This window comes from Camelus dromedarius, chromosome 17, assembly GCF_036321535.1.
Source record: "Camelus dromedarius isolate mCamDro1 chromosome 17, mCamDro1.pat, whole genome shotgun sequence".
Taxonomy (NCBI): Eukaryota; Metazoa; Chordata; class Mammalia; order Artiodactyla; family Camelidae; genus Camelus; species Camelus dromedarius.
In genome coordinates, this window is record NC_087452.1 from 46283308 (window position 1) to 46306542 (window position 23235).

Sequence of the window (23235 nt, forward strand, 5' to 3'; positions counted from 1 at the left end):
TCAGGCGGTAACATGTATTGTGAAGGAAAATAGAGTAAAAGTATAGAGTATGGGTGTCATGAGAATGGACTGGGCTGGGGAGGGGGGCTCTCTGACAAGGAAACCTTTGCCTGGAGGTCAAGGACGTGGGGAGAGAACCCTGTGGATATCTGGGGAAAGGGTGTTCCAGAAGGAGGGTTCCGTACGCTAGAGGCTAACGAGCTGCACCACTGGTCCGTCCAAGAACCAACGTGCAGGTAAGTGTGGCTGGAATGGAGGGGATGGTGGGGTAGGTGGCAGGAGGTGAAGTCAGAGATGTATCTGGGAGTCAGGACGACGGGCCGTGTGGTGGGGACTTGGAGCTGGATGAAAGCAGATTGCATCAGCTCACTGGGTGAGAGTTTTTAGGATTTGGTGCCCTAAGAGGGGCCCAGGCGGGGCTCAGCAGGCTCCCTGAATTAAGGACAGATTTGGGAGAATAGAGGGACCAGGTAGCTAGAGGGTGCAGGTCAGACCATTGGAGACGAAAGAGCTGCGCAGAGAGAAAATTCTGTAGATCCACAAAGGGTCTGTCTCCTTCGAGTGTTAGACAGAGCACTGATCAGCATGGGCAGGTGAGGAAACCGCCCGAGGCTGGAGAAAGAACCCGCTTAAAGGATTAGAGGAAGCAGCAGTCAGTGTTCATACAGGGCTCAGAGTGACGCCTCTGGAAAACTTCATGATTCACAGGACACTGGGTAGAACACTCAGAAGTGCCTGCCTCCTTGATGAGGGGAAATTAAGCTCTAGACTAAGACTTCATGTGTGATTCCTGCTTTATTACTGGTGGTGTTGCCCTGGATTATCTGGTTATGGTGGTGTCTGCCAGGCTTCTGCACTGTGAAGTTCCTGTTTTTACCTTCTTCATACACTATTCCTTAAAAATAAGGTACTAAATCCGAGCCACACTCAAACAAAAGCGAATTAAACTCCGTTTCCTGGAGGAAAGAGTATGAAAAACTTGCAGACATACTGAAACCAACAACAGTGATTAATAAGTAGTTTGGGGGAGATACGTCAAGGCTACGCAGATGAGCTGTTTCTCCTTAAAGTTTTGCCCCCTGATTTTAGCATTCATCCGTGGATGGGGCCTATCACAACTATTACTATGGTATTCTAACGGTGATTTTCTGTTCCTCTCATGCCTTCTACATTTATTCGTTGGAATTATTTTGTAAGAAGGGCTGTCTCTTCCCCCCCATTTATTTATTCATTCAGTCATTTACTTATATCAGTGTGGTCTCATAGATATGTATTTTGTTCTCTTGTCATAATCTAGTGCCAGTGTTATTTATTTTGGTGCTCATGTTGTACAGCTTTGACCCCTGGGAAGTTTACAGTTTGGATCCTGTGTCCTTTTGACATGCTCCCATCTCTTTTTTTTAAATGCTTCCTTACTTCGGGCAACACAAGCTGCCCCGTGCCCTCTCTTCGTGGCTCAGTTCTAGGCTTAGCCATCTCTCCAGGAAGTCCGGGCTCCTTTTACCAGAGAATCGTAGAAACCCAAATCTGGATGCTAAGTGTGCTGATTATAATTGGGGTATCACTGCATCTAGGCCAGCTCAGAAGACAGAGGTGGGAAATACCTGCATGTCCCCTAACACACAAACACACACAATTTATATACATTACATCTCACACACACACACACACACATCATGTGCATACATTGTGAATACATACAGAGATGTGTATATGTATAAACATGAACTGACACCGATATTGTTGCTTCTAATCTTGTCCCACAAGGTCCTTTCTAACGTTCCCACCCCCTTGCTTATTTGTAACTTCTTTCTCTGACTGTGGGAAATCCAGCCTTCTTTATTTACAATAGATTTACTTATCGTTCAGCTGTATTATACACGTACATTGATTTCATAATTGCTAACTGGGGCCCCCCGAGAGAAACACTTACCAAGCAGAGGACGGGCTGTCACTGTCCTGTCATCTCCACGGCAGGCAGGGAGGAGGGATGGCTTGAAGGACAATTTCAGAAGCACTGTGCCACACGGGGTGCCTGCTGAGTGACTTCTCAGGACCAGGGTGTGTGTGCGCGTGCGTGTGTGTGGGGGTGTGTGGAGGGAGTAAGGGAAAGCACGCATTTCACAGCATGTGCAGTTTTGGCTTAATTAGAAAAGGAAGACTATTAACAAGCTATTTTTAAATGCACCAAAGATCAGGAGGTGTATTCGAGATAAATTACACTGTGTGAGGCTGACTGGCAGGCCTGGTCATGTGGGGAAGTTCACAACCTTTTCTTTATCTGCACAGTTTGCCAAGTAGGCCTGAAAGCCAAGGCCTCAAACTTATAGACTGGAGTTATAAGTATTAAGTAATAAAAAAAAGCTCATTGGAAATGTGATAGGTAATGATCAGTCCGCGTATTTCAGGAGGAAAATGAACAAAATTGCAGATGCCCAGGGCAGTGACTTTTGTGAAAAAGAATGGACACAGTTGCTTAAATGGGAAATTCTTGGTCACTTCGGAAAGGGACTTCCCTCAGGACTGGACTGTTAGTGTCATTTGCATAGAGAGTTTCACACAAAAATCACCACTGCAAACTAGAAACTGCTGGCCCAGAGAATGCCCGCGTTCCAAAGCTGCTCACGGCTGCAGGGAGCAGGACCCCGTGGCGGGCACTTGGAGACGCCCTGCCAACTTACTGCTCCCCACTTGGCAGGAGCCAGAACTGAAATAACCCTTGTGAAAACAGAGCCTGCAAGGAGAGGTCAGAAGACCGTGACTCCCGTTTTGGCTGGAGCCCTTGGGCTGGAGCCCAGAGTCCACGTGCCTTTGAGAAATGACTCTCGCTCCCTGAGGGCCAACCCCCACCCCTCCCCAGAGCACACCACATCTCCCTCCTCTGTATTCCAGGCTAAGGAATCTGACCCTCGAGCCTTCCAGGGCCCCACCTTGCCCTCCAACTCCAGCTTCACTGAGAGTCCAAGGTCAGAGTTCAGGCTCTGGCGTCTGATTGCTTCAGTTCAAATCCTGGCCTTAAGACCACTCACTGTGGGACTCTGAGTGATACCCTGCTCCCTGCCTCAGTTTCCTCGTCTCTGATACGGAGGTTAGACAACCTCATAGGTTGGTGGTGAAGATTCAAGCAAATAAAGATGGTAAAACACAGAGAATGGGGCTTGGTGCTTCTCCTGTGCTCCATAAATGTCAGGAATTAATATGGATTTCCTCCTTGGGGGTGAGGAGAGGCATGCTAAACTCATCATTCATGGTCCCAGTTCCTGTAGTTGCAAAAAATAAGGACCCTTTTTTACTTAATGCATTAAAAACAATCAGTGCAAGTTTTAAAACTCAGCAGTTCAACAACATTTGTGAAAGCCCGGGCGCCATGTGTTTATTTTCTCTCACACGTTAAAATGAAAGCAGGCCCACCGAAACGACGTTTCTAAAGGCGGACACCATCTGAAACAATCAGAAGGACTGCACATTTCACACATGCAGCAAAACATATTCACTCATCCTCCGGTTGTGCTCCCTGCAAGAATTTGGGGATGTAATATACAGCATGGTAGCTATAGTTAATAAGACTCTATTGCATATTTGAAAGTTGCTAAAAGAGTAAATCTTAAAAAGTTCTCATCACAAGAAAAAAAATTCTGTAACTATGTATGATGACGAATGTTACCCAGACATCGTGGTGATCATCTCGCAATATATACAAATATTGCATCATTACGTTGTACACTTGAAACTGATGCATTGTTGTATGTCACTTATATCTCAAAGGGGGAAAAAAGCCCCAAGTGGGAGGGGAGAAAGGAAGAGGGAGGAGGGTGACACTTGGCAGGAGGAAGAAGATGGTACCAGCCTGCTACTGTGAGGAAAGGAGGAAAGAGAAGCAGACTTGCACGGCAGCCCCAGCTGTGCCACGCCCCACAGGAAGTCACCCTGTGGGTGCAGGCAGCTCCCAGGACTGCAGGGACAGGCGGAGACGGTGGTCTGAGACATAGAGGGACACCATGCCCCACCCAGGGATAAGGGACAGGCCACCAACCGCCATCTGCCCCATCTCACGTTACTGAACCTGCTTTTAAAAAACAGTGGCTGGACCCTGTCAGTTGAAGAAGACAATGAATATGGAAAAGTTGGGGAGGATTTGTCTTGTGGCTTTTTCTGCACAAACCACAAAGTAACCCAGCGAGGCAAATGGGCTATGATGAACGGGAAACAGGAGGCAGGAAGCTGACCTGAGTATTTTTGCTTTATTCAATCGAATAAACGTTTTATTTATATAAAAGACAATGCATAGAATGAAAATAAGTGCTTGAGACATTTGATATAAAAAAGAGTATATAGCATTCACATTCCTATTTTAATACAGGAGTACTGCCAAAGTGTTCCATAGAAGTATAAAACTTTCCCTTTACGTATAGTAGTGAAACAAAAGTCAGTATTTTTAGGAACTACAGAATGTTATTCCTTGGTCTTTTTCTCGAATAAGGAAGAAAAAACATAAAACAAGCCACAGTATCATTTGACAGACACTACATTCCAGTTTATGCTGATGATGACACCAACGTGATAAAGCTCTTTTGAATCCTGGAAGATGCCATCGATGGACCAGTATTCTAAAAACTCACCACTAGGGGTCAATGAACAACAGCTCTTGGGACGGCATCAACAGCCCTAGAGTGCACGGGATTGCTGGGCACTTCCGGCCAAACTGTCCTGAACTCTCCTCTCACCCCCACCAAGCAAGATTCCTAAAAGTTCCACCTAATTTCAATCTTCAGCAGGTCTGCTAAGACCCCAATGAGATGACACCTTCCAGAACCCAAGCAGAGCTGATCTGATCACTGATAGTCCCTCTCTGATATTCCTATTTGGCTGAAAACAAGCTTAAAAAACATTTTTAAAAAAGAGATTGTTACTTGCAGCATTAACACTTGTTTGTGGATTAACGAGTTTCCTTTGGAGTATTAAAGCTCTTCTTTGTTCTTGTCCACGTGGACACAGATTTCCTAATAAATGGGACTCCTGTGTCCCACATTCAAATTCTGCAAAGGTTGGGAAGCAGGTGTGATGGAGATCGGTAGCCATGACGACAGCTTCTTGGAGTAAAGGGCTTCCCTCCCCAGTGCAGAAGGGAAGGCTCTTAATATACAAGCAAAAGAGACTTGGGTTAATGGGTCCAAACAAAAAAGGTCAATTCCATATCTTTACCCCAGGAAGGGAATCAAAATCATACTACATAACCAGAGAATGACTGCATGAATGCACATTTCTGGTTTAACTCTCAGACTTGGGGGTGGGGGTAGGTGGAAAACGCAAACGTTCATGGAAGGAAGTGAAGCAGCTTTCTAAGTGTGTCCACACCTTGATCTGTGAATGATGTGGACTAGAGAGAACTGGAGACCATCTGCTATCTAGTCTTACTTGAATATCCAGATTTTTTCTTTTTGCAAAATCTCCAAATATTTAAAAAGGGGCTCGGTTTTGTTAAACGCTGTGCAGGCCAAGCAAAACACATTTTCAGAGTGCCTGAGGAAAGAGTCCCGACCGTGGCAGTGCTGTGCAGCTGAAATACTTTCCACTTAGCCAAAATACACTTGAGCGGACCAGAAGGATGGAACCCACTGGAGTTTGCATAGAAAGCTCGAGATTCAAACCAAGCGGGATGAAAAATTAAAAAAAAAGAGCCCCAGAGGGATCTGTTCTCTCTTAGGAAAAAGAGAAGAGTGACACAGGTATAGGGTGTTTTTTTTGTTTTTTTTTTTAAGAACAATTTCTCATTAGTAGGAGATGTGGCAATTTCACGGATGGGGACATTCATCCTTCGGATTTTTCTGCAGCCTGTAAAGGTGAAAAAATGGGGTTCCAAACGTTTAAACAACTAGAAATGGGACAAAGTTTCTGAGCTAGCTCAGGAAGGAGGTTTTCAAATTGGATGTGGGCGTGAAGCCCCGGTGAAAAGTTGAGGAGAGATGATGCACACGAGGACCCCAGGGTCTGGTCCCCCGATAGTGTGACTGTAATCATATCCACAGCCAGGAGAGGACCCAGCGCAAGGGATTAGTACTTTGCAAAAGCAAGTGCAACGTGGCCATAGCAGACTCTGGGTCGCGGAGCCCTCCTCGGAAGGCGGAGCCCCCTCTGTGTGCGCAGAGAACCCGCGCATGCGTGATTGCCAAGTGCTGAGGCTGTCCCAGAGCACTCCCTTATGCACTCCGTGCGGAGCTCTCCCACCAAACCCATTTCCTGGGAATATTTGATCTTCTTCCTCGCCTCTTTCCAGAGTATGGCTGAATATATAGATATAGACATATATAGATATATATATATATAAAACATAGCTATTCCATATTTATATACAGGCATTAATAAAGTGCAAATGTTATTGGCTATTGTAAAAAATCAATCTCATTTCCTGAGGAAGTGCTAACACAGCTTATCCTATGACAACGTCAAAGGCACAGGATGCTTCCTGTCACCCCCTCCCCGCCGCAGGGGTTTCTGCCCTGCGTGGGGAGTGGGGCGACCCCGGGTTCCAGGAAGCATCGTTCAGGGGCGGCTTCCTGCTGCCTCTGGTCTTTGGCCACAGGGGCGGCCTCCGCGGACTCGGCCGGGCCGCCCGGAAGAGCTATTTGGTAGTGTTCAGGGAGCCATCTTCGGGAATCTTCTCCTCCGAGCTGCTCCTCCCCGAGAGTCTGTCCAGATGCTCCAGCTCGCTGAAGCGCTCGGCCACGCACTGCGCGGTGAGCCGGGCCTCGGGGTCGTGGTCCCAGCACTCGGCCAGCGTCTCACACACCGTCTGGATGCCCTGCAGAGGGAGAGGATCCACAGGCTCCTGAGAGGGGTGGCGGCTCCTGGAGGCCAGGTGGCCCCTGTCCTGTCCCCACAGCCCTGCCACCCACCCACCCCCACCCCGCCCCATGCAGGCCAGTGTCCAGTGCTATCTGATTGCTGTGCGCGCCGTTGGAGGCCAGCCAGGGACAGGAGGAAGGAGAGGTCAGGTGGTGCAGGGGTGGGGGGCGGGCCGCGGAACCCCCAAACCCACCGCTCTGGAGCCACCTGATCAGTGGGGAAATGCAGACACAGCAAAAGAGACCTCCAGTGGGCTTCTGGGGTACACCAGCATCCCCAGTCCTGAGCATTCCCAGGATGTGGTTTCTAATGCCTTTTCATACCTTTCTATTTCAGGGGGGACAGTTTTAGTCTTTGTTGTTGAGGGTAGCTTTAGGTTCACAGCAAAACTGAGTAGAAACTGCAGAACCTCCACATATGACCCCCCCCATACCCCAAACCTCATGGCCTCCAGGCCTGACAACCTCCCCGCCATCAACACCTTGCATCCATCTGGTACATTTGATAAAAATCAATGACCCACAGTGATGTGTCACTATCAGCCCAAGTCCACAGTTCACATTAAGGTACAGGCCCTGGGTAGTATGGGTTTTGACAAAGGTATCCACCATTTGAGCACCCTACAAAATTTCACAGCCCTAAAACCCTCTGTGTTCCACCTGGTCCCCCTCCTTCCTTCCCCTGGAGCCCCTGACAACCACTGATCTTGTCTTTGTGGTTTTTGCATCTTCCAGGGTGTCTTAGAGTTGGAACCATATCATATACATGTTCCTAGTTTTGGAGAGAAGGGGTAGTTAGTTTTGTTTATTTTAACTGAGGCACTGGGAATTGAACCCAGACCCTCTCGTGCATGCTAATCACGCGCTCTACCACTGAGCCATTCCCTCCCTGAGGCCACACATCCTATTTAAACAGGCCTGAATATCCCAGTCTGAGAGAAGCCTGGTTTCCTTTGGAAAGTCCACTGGCTTTGTAGACTGGTTCAGTCCCATCTTCTGGCAGCTGCTAAGGAGGCCAGCTGCTAGGCCCCTTCCTCTCCAACATCAGGGAGACCCTGGGAAACTGCTGTTTGTTGTCCTGGGCTGTTTCAGAGCATCCAACCTGACCCCATAGAGGCCCCACCCAAAAGGCCCATCCAGAAAATGCTGCCCGCAGTGGTGACCAGCGTCTTCTCTCTGGGCTTCAATTTGCATTTTGCTCTGCAAACATTTTTATTATTCCAAGTCGTTTTTTAGAAATAACACGGGCACGGGTTAAACAGACAGCCCAACAGGCACAGAGTGTGCTCCTACCAGTCGGAGGCCCAGCGCCGTCCCGTGATCCCTCACACAGGTGGCCCGGGAGGGACACATCAGTCTCCCCACTGCCCTGAGAAGGGTGCTTTCCTGTTTGCCATCTAAACCAACAACTTCCCCAGCACACGCCAGAACCCCTCCCTCCCTTCCCGCCTGTGAGTGCATGGTGTTGAATTAACTATATAATTCGCCAAATTGACAGTATTGATTGATGGCCCTGTTAAGAGTAGAGGGTTATTGTTGGTACACAAGTAACATTTATTTTCTTCTGACACTGTAATTACAGGCAGTAAATTAGATTAAATATGAAGCATTAACTGGAAATCAATAGGGCAACAAACCTCATTAAGAGAAAAAATGTACTATGCAAATTCTTTCCAGAATCTTATCATCACGAGGAATGGCTTCATTACAAGAACTGTACAGCAGGGGAGGCAACAGAGTTGGAAAGAAAAGACACTAGTGCCTTCTGATTTCAGAGTTAACACAGAACAGTCCTGCATTTTCAGAGTCTAAGAGGCTGTTCCGAAACCCTGGGGGATGCCCTGGGCGAGGGTGGTCTGGTCCACGCTCTTCCCTGACTGTCAGGGTCCGTCGGCTGCCGGGGCGCTCGGCCAGGGCTGGCAACAGAACAGCCTTCCTCCTCCATCTGTCTTCTTGACTGTGCCTGATCTGTTGTATCTGTTTCTCATCTGAATTTGCCTTGCCCTTAGGAAACCTATGATGGCGCCCCAGCCTTTCCTGGATAAGGGAATTCATCCAAAGGCAGCCATAAAAGTTTACCTCCGTGGAAAGGACAGTCTTGACATTGAGATAGGGCCCCTCTCCTTCATTCACGGCTCTTCTCCGCTGTGCCAGACAGTCCCCACCTCTCACAAGCTACAGCCTCCTTCCTTTCTCTGACCACTGCCCCCATCGAAATGCCCCCAAACCAAAGAATTTGGGTAGGACTCCCTGTAAGTCAGAACCACTGCCCTGCTCTGGATGGATGACCTTACTAGTATTTCTTGAAAAGGAAAAAAAAGTCATTGGGAAGTTCAGGACAGACAGACAGATTTCCTGTTTGTTGACTTGCACTTTCCTGTTCTCTGCTGTCCTTTACCCCAGACGCCTCCTTCCCCACTCTGTGCACAGCCGCAGATGCCTGCCCACAGCTTTAGCACAGGGCGGCCCCTCCGGGTCCAGCTGGCTGACAAATGCTGCTTCTTCCTCACTCCACTAAGTACTTCCTTCCAGAGCTAAAGATTCCCAGAAGAAAACATTTGGAACCCACAAGGGAACAAAACATAAACTCCCCATGGAAAGGCATGGGGGTAGGTGGCAGGGACTGCAAACAGAGTATCTCAACTCAGAACCAAGGGGGCTTGGACAATGGGACAAGCGCCCTTCAGATGATGACGTGTGAGCCCGGAAGGGTGGTTGAAACTTACGACAAGGTCAAATCCCATGTTATTGAAATTTCTTTATAAACAAAACCTAACAGGATCACAGCACACAAAGGGGCCAACCCTCAGATTGATGCCCCATATCCAGGAATTCTCTCCCACCTAAGAGGTGACTTTGGGTGAACTTTACCTGTCCCTGGTGACACTCACTGCTTACCTGGTGGCTGAGCCAGGAGCTGGGGATCTCCGGCCGTTCCCGGTCTCTCAGCACATTGTCCTTCATGCTTTCCACACAGGGGTGCTCCCGCACCTTGGAACCGAACGGAGGCTCGTAATCTTTCACTTCTGTGGGAGAGAGCAGGCAGACACGAGGCCTTTGAGGAGCGGGTGCCCAGAGGGGGAAATGGCTGTTGAGATGTCGGCCGGGCAGCGTGGGGCACTGAGTGTTGGGATACATCTGTGATTACGTTGGGGCAATTTTTAATGAGGGTGCATTAAAATATAAAGAATGGTTGTGGAAGGAGCTTGAGAAGTATTCACCGTGTGACTGTTGAGTACTTACAGCTGGGGACACAGTGGACAAGACCAACCCTTACAGGAGGTACCTGGAATATGCTAACTCATAGAGACAGAAAAGAGATTAGTGGTTGCCGGGAGTTGGGCAGAGAAGCGATGGAGAGATACTGTTTAATGGATACAGAGTTTCAGCTGGGGAAGACGAAAAAGCTCTGGAAATGGAGAATGGTGATGTGAATGTACTTAATGCTACTGAACTGTACCCTTTAAACTGAAATGTAACCACTTAAAAATGGTTAAAGTGGTGGATTTTATATCACCCACGGGCAAAAACATCATGAGGAGTCAAGGTTAAGAAAAATTGTCTACAAAGGCTTCTTACAATAGCAATGATGGAAAAAAAGGTCTGGAAAATGCTGTTTTAGTGAGATGACAGTCGAGAGAGATTAATAATACCAAAAACACAATTGAAAAAGGTGATTTTCCTTCCGTGGTACTTGCTAAAAAAGAAAATAATGAAGGATGATGTAAACCTTTCATTAGGGCTTCAGATTTCAACTAAGGTCCATTTCTTTTCTTTTTTATTTTTTAAGGGAAATTCATGTCGCTGACTTTCTTCTAAATTTTTTTTTTAAACTGAAGTGTAGTTCGCTTACCATATTGTATCAGTTTCAGATGTACAACATAGCAGTTCAATATTTTTTCAGATTATATTCCATATAAAGTTATTAAATATTAGCTACATTCCCTGTGCTGTATATTACGCCCTTACAACTTACCTATTTCATACCTAGTAGTTTGTAGCTCTTAATCTCCTCACCCATTTTCCCCTCCCTCCTACCTCACCCCTCTGGCAACAAACTGTAGTTTGTTCTCTGTATCTGTGAGTCTGTTTCTATTTTGTTTGTTTTGTTTTGTAGATTCCACATATAAATGAAATCAAGCAGTATTTGTCTTTCTCTGACTTGGATCACTTAGCAAAGTACTCTTCAGGTCCATTCATGTTGTTGCAAATGGCAAAATTTCATTCTTTTTTATGGTAATATACCATTTTGTGTGTGTGTGTGTACACACATATACATTTGGGGTTTATTTTTGTATATAGTGTGAGAAATGGTCTAATTTCATTCTTTCACATGCAGCTGTCCAGTTTTCCCAGCACCACTTACTGAAGAGACTGTCTCTTCCCCATTGTATATTCTTGCCTCCTTTGTTGTAGGTTAATTGACCACAAGTGTGTGGGTTTATTTCTGGGTTTTCTATTCCGTTCCACAGATCTACAAGTCTGTTTTTGTGCCAGTACCATACTGTTTTGATTACTGCCACTTTGTAGTGTGGTCTGAAGTCAGGGAGCATGGTTATCTCCAGCTTTGTTCTTTCGTCTCAAGATTGCTTTGGCTATTCAGGGGCTCCTTTGTGGTTCCATACACATTTTAAGATGATTTATTCTAGTTCTGTGAAAAGTGCCATGGGTTTTGATAGGGATCATGTTAAATCTGTAGATTGCCTTGAATAGTATGAACATTGAGGACTTTCAGCTTCTTCAGAGGAGGCCAGGTCAGGGCAGCCTGGTGACCAGGGTCAGATGGTGCATTTAGCTGAGAGGCAGTCACAGTGGGAAAGGAGAGGCACTTCCTTGGAATCTGTCATAGGCCAGCTTTACCAGAAGTAGAGTCTGACCAAGATGTTCATGCAATGGTTTATTGAGGTTAAGGGCCCAGGAAAGAAAGTAAGAGAAGCAGGAAGGGGGAGGAGCTTGCAGAGCTGTCGTTTCAGGACAGATCTGGCCTCAGCCTGATCCATGGGGAGCTCTGGAGCGTGACCTGCCCCACAGTCATCCCCTCTAGAGGCCAGACTGTTAAAATTCCCACATTAATTCATCATTGGCTACAGGCTGCCCCTGAGTGTGAGGCTGTCATGTTCTGGAAATCTCCAGGCCAGGAAGCACCCATCTGTCAAGGGCACTCCCCAACAGAAGGGTGAAAAGTGTGAGCCCTTAGGACTCAACACCTGCGGCAGCTGGGGGCTGGTGCTCTTGGCTTGGCAGAGGCAGGTCATCTTCTGAAGATGCTGAAAGCACTCTAGCATCAGCGACTCCTACAGCACAACCAAGACAATGCTCAGAAGCAGGGGGCGGGTGACCCCATCAGGGCTGGAAAGTGCCAGGATCAAAATCAATCAAAGAATCAATCCCATGTCGATCTCACAGATGAGATTTTTTTTTGGAAAACAAAGCAAAGGTCTCCACAGTTGAGTTTATAACTGGGGCCAACTGCTTTCAAGTCTGAATCTTCAAAGTCACATAAACCACCATGTTTAACCTGTTGAGTTCTGTGTGGACCAAAGCAGGTTTCCAGGGGGAACAGAGGAGAGAGCCGGGGGAGCTGATGCCCTGGGCATTAGGGATGGGTTTTTCTGCTTAAAGAAAAAGCAGTAAGTGCTCCTGTAGAAAAGCAGACCAAGGCAATAACCCTTTCCTAGAGAGAAGAGCATTTTAACTGATTGCTTCTCATTTTTCCTAAAGCCTTGGGAAGTTGTGAGATTCTCTGGTGTTCCCAAGGGAGCCGCCGCCTGCTTCCCATCTTGGACTCATGGGAGTTTCCCAGGAAGGGAGGTCAAGGGCAGTCTGAAGGGGGCCCACAGAGGTGTTGCCTCCCTGAGCCACACTGCAGAGTGTGATGCCATCCATTGCCTGCCTCCTTCTAAGCTTCAGACAAGTCTGCGGTGACTGACATCTCACCCAAACTGGCATCCTGCAACCCCTTAAAATGAAAGTGGTCTGAGGCTTTGGTGGAACCCGGTAGAAATGAATTACAAGAAAAATGAGTCCTATTTGGGTGCCATGGTGACACAGAATTGCCACTAAAGTTACTCAGCCCCCTACTCTCAGTTTCTGTCCTTATCCTGTTGCAGATCTGAAACAGACAGTTTGGGGACCAGCCCCTTCCAGAGGCCACACCTGCGGCAGCACTGCTCTAAATATTCTGCAAGGAATATGAGTTGTATCTCAGAAGAAATGAATATAAGTTATTAAACATATGTGAAAGGTTTCAAATGAGTCAGACAGAGAATACAAAGAACGGTCTTCAGAGATGTGACCAACACCTGATTTTACAGTTGAGTAAACTGAGACCAAAGAGTGTCCTGGGTTCCCGGAAGAGCGTGCAGAATTCACACTGTGTTACTGTTACTCTGATGAAACGGCATTGCCTTTGTCAGAAGCTTTCTTGCTTTCTTTTTCTACTAAGCATTTCAGTGAGTTCTTTCTCCTCCGACCAGAACAAAGTTGGGGCAGCCCCAGGTGGGAACATATCTGCCACAACTGTAACAAATGTGTCCCTCCCTGCCTTGGCTAGGCCCTCCCCATCATCTGACCCCGAGAAGGGAAACCCTGTGGGACCTGTCCAATGGTTATGGTTTGTCATTTCTAGACAAGCTATGAAAAAACCACCGAAGAGCAGCCCTCTTGTCAGCTGCATTACTTACTGACATGAGACCCAAACACTTGTCCATTCTGGGTTGGGCACTGGTAGGGGTGGAGGCGGGGGAAAATGAGACCGCTGCATTTTCCCCTTTGTGCCTTTGATCAAATAATGTGAAGAACTCCAGAGAAAGCAAGTTAGAGTGAGTGGATTTACTTCAGAGAGCGCCATACCTGTCTAACTTATAATAAATACTGTCTTTTAGAAATGCCTCTAACGAAAAAAAAAAAAAAAAGCAAAGAGCTTAGAGAGTAAGATTGAGTTCAGCACTTAAAAAAAGTGCTAACACTATTTACATAGTCAAGACATGGAAGAAACCTTAATGTCCATCAACAGATGACTGGATAAAGAGGATGTGGTATATTTATATACTCAATGGAATATTACTCAGCCATAAAGAAGAATGAAATAATGCCATTTGCAGCAATGTGGATGGACCTGGAGATTGTCATTCTAAGTGAAGTAAACCAGAAAGAGAAAGAAAAATACTATATGATATCACTTGTACGTGGAATCTAAAGAAATGATCCCAACGAACTTATTTACAAAACAGAAACAGACTCACAGACATAGAGAACAAACTTATGTTTACCCGGGGAGTAAGGGAGGGGTGGAGGGACAAAATGAGAGTTCAGGATTAGTAGATACACACTACTGTATACAAAATAGATAAATAGCAAGGTCCTACTATAGAGCACAGGGAACTATATTCAGCATCTTGTAATAACCTATAATGACAAAGAATATGAAAAGGAATATATATGTTATGTACAACTGAATCACTATACTGTACACCAGAAATTAACACAACATTGTAAACCGACTATACTTCGATTAAAAAAGTTATTTTAAAAAGTGCTAACAATATGCACCATAAGGAGGGGTATTGTTAGTTGCGTTTGCCTGGCCCTGTCATAAACTAGAGGTGAGGCCATGGGACAGAGATGTCAACACTTTGTGCCTCAATTTCCGTATCCACAAAATAAGGGAAATGGCAAGTGCCCGCTGTCATTACCCAGCATCGCCGTGCCTCCGTATTTGCAGATGATTGGTTCCAGGACCAGAAACAGATAACCAGCATCCACAGGTGTTCAAGCTTTATATTCGGCCCTCTGCATACGCGAGTTTCGCATCCACGATTCAAGCCACCGCGGATTGTAAACACCCTACATGATCCGCGGGGTGGCTGGATCCGCGGGTGGCTGGATCCGCGGATGCGGAAACGCGGATGCGGGCGACTGTGTACTGAGTACCCTAGGATGCTGGCCACAGCGCTCCGCACTTTCCCCTGTGCGCGCAGCTCCAAGTGGGTCGGGCTGGCGATGGGGTCCCGCCCCACAACGTGCCCCAGGTGCAGCCCTCACCCAGCGGCAGATGGAGGCTGGGGGATAAGCCCGCAGCCAGGCTGTGGCGGGATGCTGGGCTGCGGGCGGGGCTCTGCGCCGGGCCCCCCGCGGGACTGTCAAACTCAGGTTGCCCGGTGGTAACCCGCCTGGTAGCACAGTAGCACCCGGCTCCTCCGCTCGCTTCTCTGCCTGACTCGCTGCGCCTTCCTTCTCTTCCTGGCTTTCCTGCCCTCTCTTCCCTACAGACTCCTCATGTCGTCGGTACATGTTCCAGGGCCCGGGGCACCCAGCTGGAGGCAGATGCCCCCCCCCGCCCCCCCGCCCCAAGGCGCCCGTCTCCCCGAGGCAGGATGTTCTGCTCAGACCAGGCTCTGTCTCCCTCGCTGGCCAGCTGCACCGGGGACACCTTCGGGATCGCCTCGAGGGCCTTCAACAACCTCTGTTCTAAGAAACCTCTAGATCTCAGTGCTTTTCTTGCCATCCACCCCCCCGCCCCCGCAGCCTTTTTCACAGAGCGCCTCGCCCCGAGCCGACCCGAAGCGTCTCCTACCGCCCCGGCCGGCAGGAGGCTCTCCGGGAAGGTCCGCCCTGTGAGCTCAGATACTCACTCCCTGCAGTCAGCATCTGGTACACAGCTGCTGCTCTCATGGTCGTTCCAACTTCAGAGCTGCCAAGTCCTTGGCAGTTTTCCCCAGCGCACTACTCTGACTTTTGTATCTTTCCTCCTTCCAAATTCTCCCACTCTGAAATGCAGGAAAAGGAGGGCGGCGACCCCAGGCTCTCTTGAGCCGTCTCCTCCCACCCCTTCCCCCCTCTCACCCCTTCCCCCCACCGCACCCCTCTCCTGTGGATTCTTCCTCAGTTCTGTCCGCTTCACAGCTGCGAGCTGGCAACAGCTCAGGAGCCCTTCGTGGGGTTGTTTCTCTTCTGGTTAAAATACTTGCTTATCTGCATGGTGCGTGTCAGCTGCTAGTCAAAGGCCGAAAGGGCCCGGGATCTGGGAGCCGGGCTTCTGTGGGCCGGTCTGGCCGGGGTGCAGGGAATACGATGCCTGCTGGGCTCCCAGACGGGTGCTGGGAGGACCCGCCTTCCTCCTGTCCCCCCTCCCCCTCCGCACACTTGCACGGACACCAGACAAACCCACATGCAGGACAGAGATTCCTTTGTAAAAGAGAACCGGTCTCCAGACCTGTCCTTGCAGGACCCCACTTTCATGACTTTTCTCTCTTTACAAAACAGTCAACACACCAGCCACCTCCTCCCTCACGCTCCCTCCTCAGCCAACGCCGAAAAAACCTGTTTCCTCGGTTTGTCTTCTGTATCCTTCCAGATGAGCAGGGTGTCTGAAATAACACCTCTGTCACTATCGGTCCCCTAACTCTGCTTTGCTTTTCCTTCTGCAAACACCACACACACCCCTGCCACTCGACGCTGTTATTTTATATTCACGTGTGCATTACTTGGCTTCCTGGCACGCTGGCTCTTCATTAGACACCCTGGCCCTGGAGGACAGAGGCTGTTTCCACTGCTGCATCTTTGCATTTTGAGTCATGCCTGCCACACAGTAGGTCCTCAATAAATATCCCTCGAGTGAATGAATGAGTACATAAATGTATCTGCAGAGGAGTAAGATGAGGCAGTTACCTCAGACTTTAAGACACTGAGGCTGTCACACGCCACAGAGTTTAACAGCCTGGGGATCCTGGTAACAGAGACTCACCCAGTGGAGAAATGAAAGTTCCAGAAGTTCACTGGAAACTTCCAGAAGGGAGGCTGTCCCTGAATGCTCCTTGAGTGTGTGACTGTCTTGCCAGGGGCTTCCAGTAAGGCTTCGAGTCAAAGGCCACACAGAGTGGCCCTGACTGCCCCTCTGTAATACTAACAAATGGACTCGAAGCTGCTCTCCATCGGTCAGGCCAAGGCTATACTTGGAAAGTTGGTTAAGGTCCGTGGGCCAGAGTGAGACACAGGGCTTTGATTCCTGTCTCCACTACTTTCCCACCTCCTGAAGCCTCAGTTTCCTCCTCTGTAAAATGGGACTGATACCAGCGCGCATCCTTCAAAGAGTCCTTGGTGGATGGAATGAGTGGATCCACGCAGCAAGTGCTCACGTCCCGGCAGCTGTCATTCCTTGGTGGTTTCTTCATCTGTGCCAAACCAACTCCTACCAGAACGCTTTTCCCTTTTAACCACTCTTCAATTATGACAACCCGTCTCTTGAGCTGCTAAGTGGAATTTTTTTGCTGATGCTGCTGCACCGGCTTCAGAAGGATGCTACTATCGTGTTTGTATTTTCTCCCCTGAGAAGAGGGGTGTCTCCAGTGTGGTGCAGTCTCTTGCTGCTGTGTGTACAGAGAATAAGCAGGCTGGTGAAGGGGCGACTCAAGATGACACGCCTGAGCCTTATGGATCTTTCGAGAGCTGACCTAACCCTCCTGGCCTGACCCTTTAGCTGACCTGGGCACTCGGTCCCGTGTCCCCTGCCTCGCCTGTTCAAAAGTCTACTTCAGTGTTCCAGGCCCGCTCATCCACCTGAGACAAAGCCCAGCGCTGAGACCCGAAAGCTGCTCCCAGTGATGATCCCAGAGTGAGCGGTACCTGGGGCTGAGCCCAGGGAAGCAGGCGAGGTCGGCTGAGAGCCCACACCAAGAGTTTGGGCTCAGCCCTGAGAGCAGAACAGAGTCACTGCAGGCAGGAAAGCTGGGGTTTCACACCCTCCTGCAGGACCGGACCCTGACACTTGGTCTCCTGCTTCACTCAGTTAGATGTTCTGCAACTCATACTAAACTGGAGGACATACCAGTTGATCTATATTGTGAAATAAAATACCAGTCTGTAATTCATCACATTTTCCACTTTTCCTTCTCTGAACGGAGACTGTCAGTGCAAAACAGGAATTATATTATGTTGGGTTTCAAGCCGTAGGAAAGAAGCCTAAGCTTCAGGAAAGCCCTTTTCCGCCCTGCCCTCTCTCTTAAGCCGTGTAAACTAAAGCTAAGTATCGGTAGAAGGAGCTATCTGTTTTATCTGGGAGGTAAGAAATGTGTCCGAATGTGCAAACTCTTACAGAGTGAAGGAGGAGAAACAGCCTGTGTTTCCTCAGCAGACAGCAGGCTTCTTGATGGAAGTACCTGTCCTCCCTCCTGTGCTTCTGCCACAGGTGGGAGCGAACACCTCCTAACTTCAGGGCTCAGTCTACCTTCCAAGGGACTCTTTAGATACAAAAGAAAAGCCCCTGAAATTAAGACTAAGCAGAAAATCTGTCTTCACGGTTTTTAAGGCGCACACACACGCACACCCAGGCACACACGCAAAACACTCGAAGATGAAACAACAGGAAAACAATGACTTTTAAAAGAAAGTGAAAGAAAGAGCTTAAATCAAGTGGAGGGCTGTCTGTTGGCGCCGAGCAAAGGGAAGATAAATAACTTTGATTTGTGCAGCCTGAGCGGAGGTGGGAGGAACAGTACTGTGGGCTTGAGATCAAACAAAACGAGAACCAGGATGGTCCCTTCCGGTTCCCCGAAGCTGTCCGTTCTTCTCCTAGAGGTTATGAAAGGTTTTTTGAGACAAGCTGAACAAACGAGACCCTGTTCCTTCCTTGGGAAAACTTGTTTATACTGAATCCGTCTTTAGACCTCGTAAAAGCTGGTGAAGAATCAGTCCGATTCTTCCACACTCAGCAGATGCGGACAGGAAAAGGCTCCTATGATGACATGGAAGCAGGGCTCACACAGGGCCCTAGCAAGCAGGCCGCACCGACAGAGGGGAAGACACACGCACAGTCTCCAGCTCGTGTTTAGGGAATAACGGGTTTTGAAAGGACAGGAGAGTGACCGTGATCGAGGTAAATTATCCCAACAGCATCCTCTCCTCCACCACCCGTGCAGTCTGAGGATTCCTTTTGGAACTGTCAAAGCTTCCTAGCTGAAAATTATTCTCAGTGGCTGAAATTTGGTGAAACAAATTCCACTGCACAGGGCAAAACTGAGTTACTTTTGGAAGTGCGGTGGGGGAAGAAGTCTCAGGCAGGAAACCAGAAAATAACACAGTCAGCCAGACAGGAAGTGCCACCCCCACGCAGGGCCCAGGGAAGCAGGTGATGGAAGCCAACAGGGGTCCCAGCCGGAGGGGGCCTGGACTCACCCTGGAGAGTGCACTAAGGAGGTCCTCACCAGGATGAGCGGTCAGAGTCAGCCCTGGTGCCAACCAAACCCACCTGGGGCAAGATGTCGGGCGCTTTGGCCCGGTGACCCAAACTGTCCTAATCTGAGCACCAAAATAAATATTGATAATGTGAAATACCCACAGAATAAAATAAATATCTGCAACTCCATACTGGTATTAAAAACATAGCTAAATGAATAAATTACAGGGGCTGGTGAGAGAAAGGACAGATACCCCTGAAGCAGAATATCTATTGATAAATGTGGAAGGTACAGCGGGGAGGGTAGAGCTCAGTGGTATAATGTGTGCTTAGCATGCACGAGGTCCTGGGTTCAATTCCCAGGATCTCCTCTAAAAAAAAAAAAAATAAACCTAATTACCACCCCCCATAAAAAAAAATAAATGTAGAAGGCATAAGAAAAACAGAAAATCCCTGTTGGGCAAACATTACAGTAGTAATTGTTGCTGGTAAGAACTAGTGATGGATCCTAAAATTTGCAGGTAAAATTATGATTAAAAAAGCAGGTCTAGTATCCTTGCCAAACAGGTACTTTGTATCTTTAGAAACAGGTCAAAGTACCTTCCCATGAGATACATATTAATTACAAATGGAGGAAGGAGTATCTAAACAGAGAGAAGCAGGGAGACACCACCTGAACAAGTGATGAAACTGGACACGGACACCCCTTGGCCCACGTAACCCGGAGTGGCGCACAATGTCATTTCGGCAGTGTTCTCACCTAAACATGCACAGTCCCCATCTGATCACGAGAAGGCAGCAGAGAAACCCAGAGGGCTAGGCGCCCGTAAAGTAACTGCTCTCAACTGTTCACAAGCGACAAGTGTCAGAGACACACAGACTGACCACCCGCCCACACTGCAGGAGACCGCGAGGCATGTGGCACGGACCCTGCGTGGGATGTGGACTCCTAGGGTGCATCCTGGTTACTGAGGGCTTGGAGGCTGGAGAAGGTCCTGTAGGTTAATTAAGAGTAAATGCTGCCCCCACAGCCATTCCCAGCCATCCATAGCTGTGCTTGGTTGAGGAGAGACGTTAACAGGAGGGGAAGCTGGGTGGGCCATAGGGGGCACTCCCTGTGCTCCTTGCACAACAATCCCGAGTCCAAGTTACACAAAACAAAGGGTTAAATATAAAACTGGAGGTAGCGTGGCCTGACGTAGCATCCAGCCAGGACCAGGTTGGGACACATACATTTCTAAGGTGAGACCTAAGACCCTGATGGAAACTCTTGAGAGACAGTCAGAAGAGGATAAAGTGATGTAGACATTCTCATCTCCAGGAAGGTCAGGGGATCATACTCTCTGAAGCAGTGACATCTACCCCCACACCCCTGAAGAATAGTGCATTCCTCAACAAGCTTTCTTCACTAGATTTTTCAAAACCTAAGCAAATACATTAAACCATTCCCTTGTTTTGTCCAACAGAGAAAAGTTATGCCCATCAAAGGACATTTTGAGTCAAATCCATTTCCTGGACCTTATAATTCTGAAAAACCTTCAAATACAAAAAGAAACAAAAATCAGGTACTTTTCTGAATAATGGTATCCATTTGATAAGAAGAAATAATTCTTATAAATATTATCAGTGTTCATCACTTGCCAGATATGTAAATAACTGTGGAGAGGTGTGTCAAGAGAAAAGTACATTATACTTCAGGAAAGGAGATAATGAAAAGATTCTCAAAATCACTAATTATCAGAGGAATGCAAGTCGAAACTACAATGAGGTATCACCTCATACAGGTCAGAATGGTCATCATTAAAAAGTCCGCAAACAATAAATGCTGGAGAGGCTGTGGAGAAAGGGAGCCCTCCTACACTGCTGGTGGGAATGGAGCTTGGTGCAGCCATTATGGAAAACAGTATGGAGATTCCTTAAAAAACTAACAGTAGAGTTACCATCATATGATTCAGCAATCCTACTCCTGGGCATCTATCTGGAGAAATCTCTAGTTAGAAAAGATACATGCAGCTCAATGTTCATAGCAGCCCTAATTGCAATAGCCAAGACATGGACACCACCTAAATGTCCATCAACAGATGACTGGATAAAGAAGTTGTGGTATATGTATATACACAATGGAATATTACTCAGCCATAAAAAGAATGAAATAATGCCATTCTGCAGCAACATGGATGGACCTAGAGATGATCATACTAAATGAAGTAAGTTGGACAGAGAACGACTAATATCGTATGGTATCACTTACATGTGGAATCTGAAAAAATGACACAAATGAACTTATTTACAAAACAAAAACAGACACACAGGGAAAACAAACTTATGGTTACTGGGGGGAAGCACGGGAGGGATAAATTGGGAGTTTGGGGTTAACAGATACAAACTGCTATGTACAGAAAAGATACATAACAAGGTCCAACTGTATAGTACAGGGAACTACATTCAATAGCTTGAAATATACTATAAAAAAAAGAAAGAAAGGAGCTAAAATGCTTCACGCTCCAAACCTGGCTTTCAGCTGTAAGACCCAGGCTTGCTTTTTAAAGCACAATTCCACACTGCTCTGGAATGGCTGTGGACTGCCAGATCTCAGCTAGCTCTCAGTGCAGTTAACTCTCTTGTCTCCCTGGAATCACACTGAAGCAACGACCACGACACTGCATTTGAAGGCCCGTCAGGCACCGCCATGCCGTGACGGGGTCCACGCCTACCTCCCACCGCGTTGCAGCGGGACGTCATCTCCCAGAGCACCAGGGCCATGGAGTAGACATCTGTCTGCTTGAAGGACTCAACATTCTCCAAATTCATCCTGGACTCGAGGACTTCTGGGGCCATGTATCGTGCAGTTCCCACCTGAAAACAAAAACAGACACGGGGGCCCATCATTTCATTCCACCTGCATTCCTGTCTTCAAAGTCTGCCATCTGTCCCCTACATGTCTAGTTGACCCTTAAAAGCACAGTGTTGTTTTAAAGAACGAGACCCGCACAGAAAGGGGCAGCTTAGGTAGTTATTTTTTTTTTAAAAATAGGTGTTCTCACCCTGAAAACCAGAGACTATAAAGCAAAAAATGCCAAAATAAGGAAAGGACAAGCCTCAGGGCTGCTTTTTGTAGCCCTGTGATCCATGTCTTCACATTATGGAGACAGTAACCTCCCTGCAGAGAGCCTGGGAGACAGCGTCAGGGGTCCTTCCCATGTTTATTTTTATCTCTGCAAATTGAGTATTTTTTTTTTTCATTCTTGAAACTCCAAGATGTATGGGGAAGATAATACTAATTGCCATTCATTTTTGTCACTTGAGGACTATCTCCATCTTCTTTGTTTGTCCCATGGCCCATTCTAGTGCACGGAGGATGTAGTGTAATTTCATAAAATTTCTATTGAGTTCAATTGTGTGGAAAGTATTTCCACCATCAAAGCCCAAACCTGGATCATTTTGTAATTTTGATGGGCACGCTCTGTAGCTTTGTTTGGACAATGACTAACAGTATGAAAACACTATATAGGAAAAAAAAAATATTTCTAGGGGAAAAAAAAATCACCTGAATGTTGGATAATGGAGCATGTATAGACTGACAAAATAGCAAGGAAGTCCTGTTTTCCCAAGGATCCAGGGAATGTCACGTGAGCTGATAATATTAACCCAAATAATGCTTTTTTAGGGGCATGCATTTGAAGAAATTCTTTTTAATAGGTCACTGCATGACTTGTTACCCTGGCGCATCAATCTGTTCGTGTTTCAACCCATTTAACTGGATGTGCCCCGTGGACCCAGAGGGCTACCCTAGCAGTAACTGGATTCTTCAAAAGCACGTCCCTCCACCTGGCTAGAAGCCTCTCAAGAGCCCACTCCGACCCACAGCCAAGCTCCCAGTGTATGAAACATGGGCCTGTCATTCATAAAGGATGACGGTCAATTTCACCTGTTTCTAGTGGCTCTATAGCCAAAAAAGTTTCAATTTCAATCTATAAGATGCTTCGGAAGGGGAAGTGTGCCTTCACGCAGCCCATCACTCACTCCACAAGTACTTATGGGTGGCTTTTCCTGTCCAGGACACTGGGCTGGGTGTGACCACATGGAGGTGGAGCTGGACTTCAAGGAGTCTGCCTTCTAGAATGGTAAAAAGAAGCCAGTGGTAAGGACCAGGAGGACAGAGCAGAAATGGCTGGGTACCACCATAAGACGGGAAAAAATAGAGTGCAGCCTGAGCAGTGT

General features: G+C 47.6%; 1 protein-coding gene across 1 annotated transcript in view; it reads right to left on the bottom strand.

Moving 5' to 3' along the window:
* Nucleotides 1-4222: 4222 nt before the first annotated feature.
* Nucleotides 4223-23235, bottom strand: part of TGFBR2 (transforming growth factor beta receptor 2) — a 54071-nt gene continuing 35058 nt past the window's right edge. The window contains exons 5-7 of the mRNA XM_064496810.1: nucleotides 21729-21870; nucleotides 9741-9868; nucleotides 4223-6799 (exon numbers count right to left, since the gene is read on the bottom strand). Coding sequence (XP_064352880.1) covers nucleotides 6620-6799; nucleotides 9741-9868; nucleotides 21729-21870 — 450 coding nt within the window. The 3' untranslated portion in view covers nucleotides 4223-6619. The remainder of the gene's footprint in view (nucleotides 6800-9740; nucleotides 9869-21728; nucleotides 21871-23235) is intronic.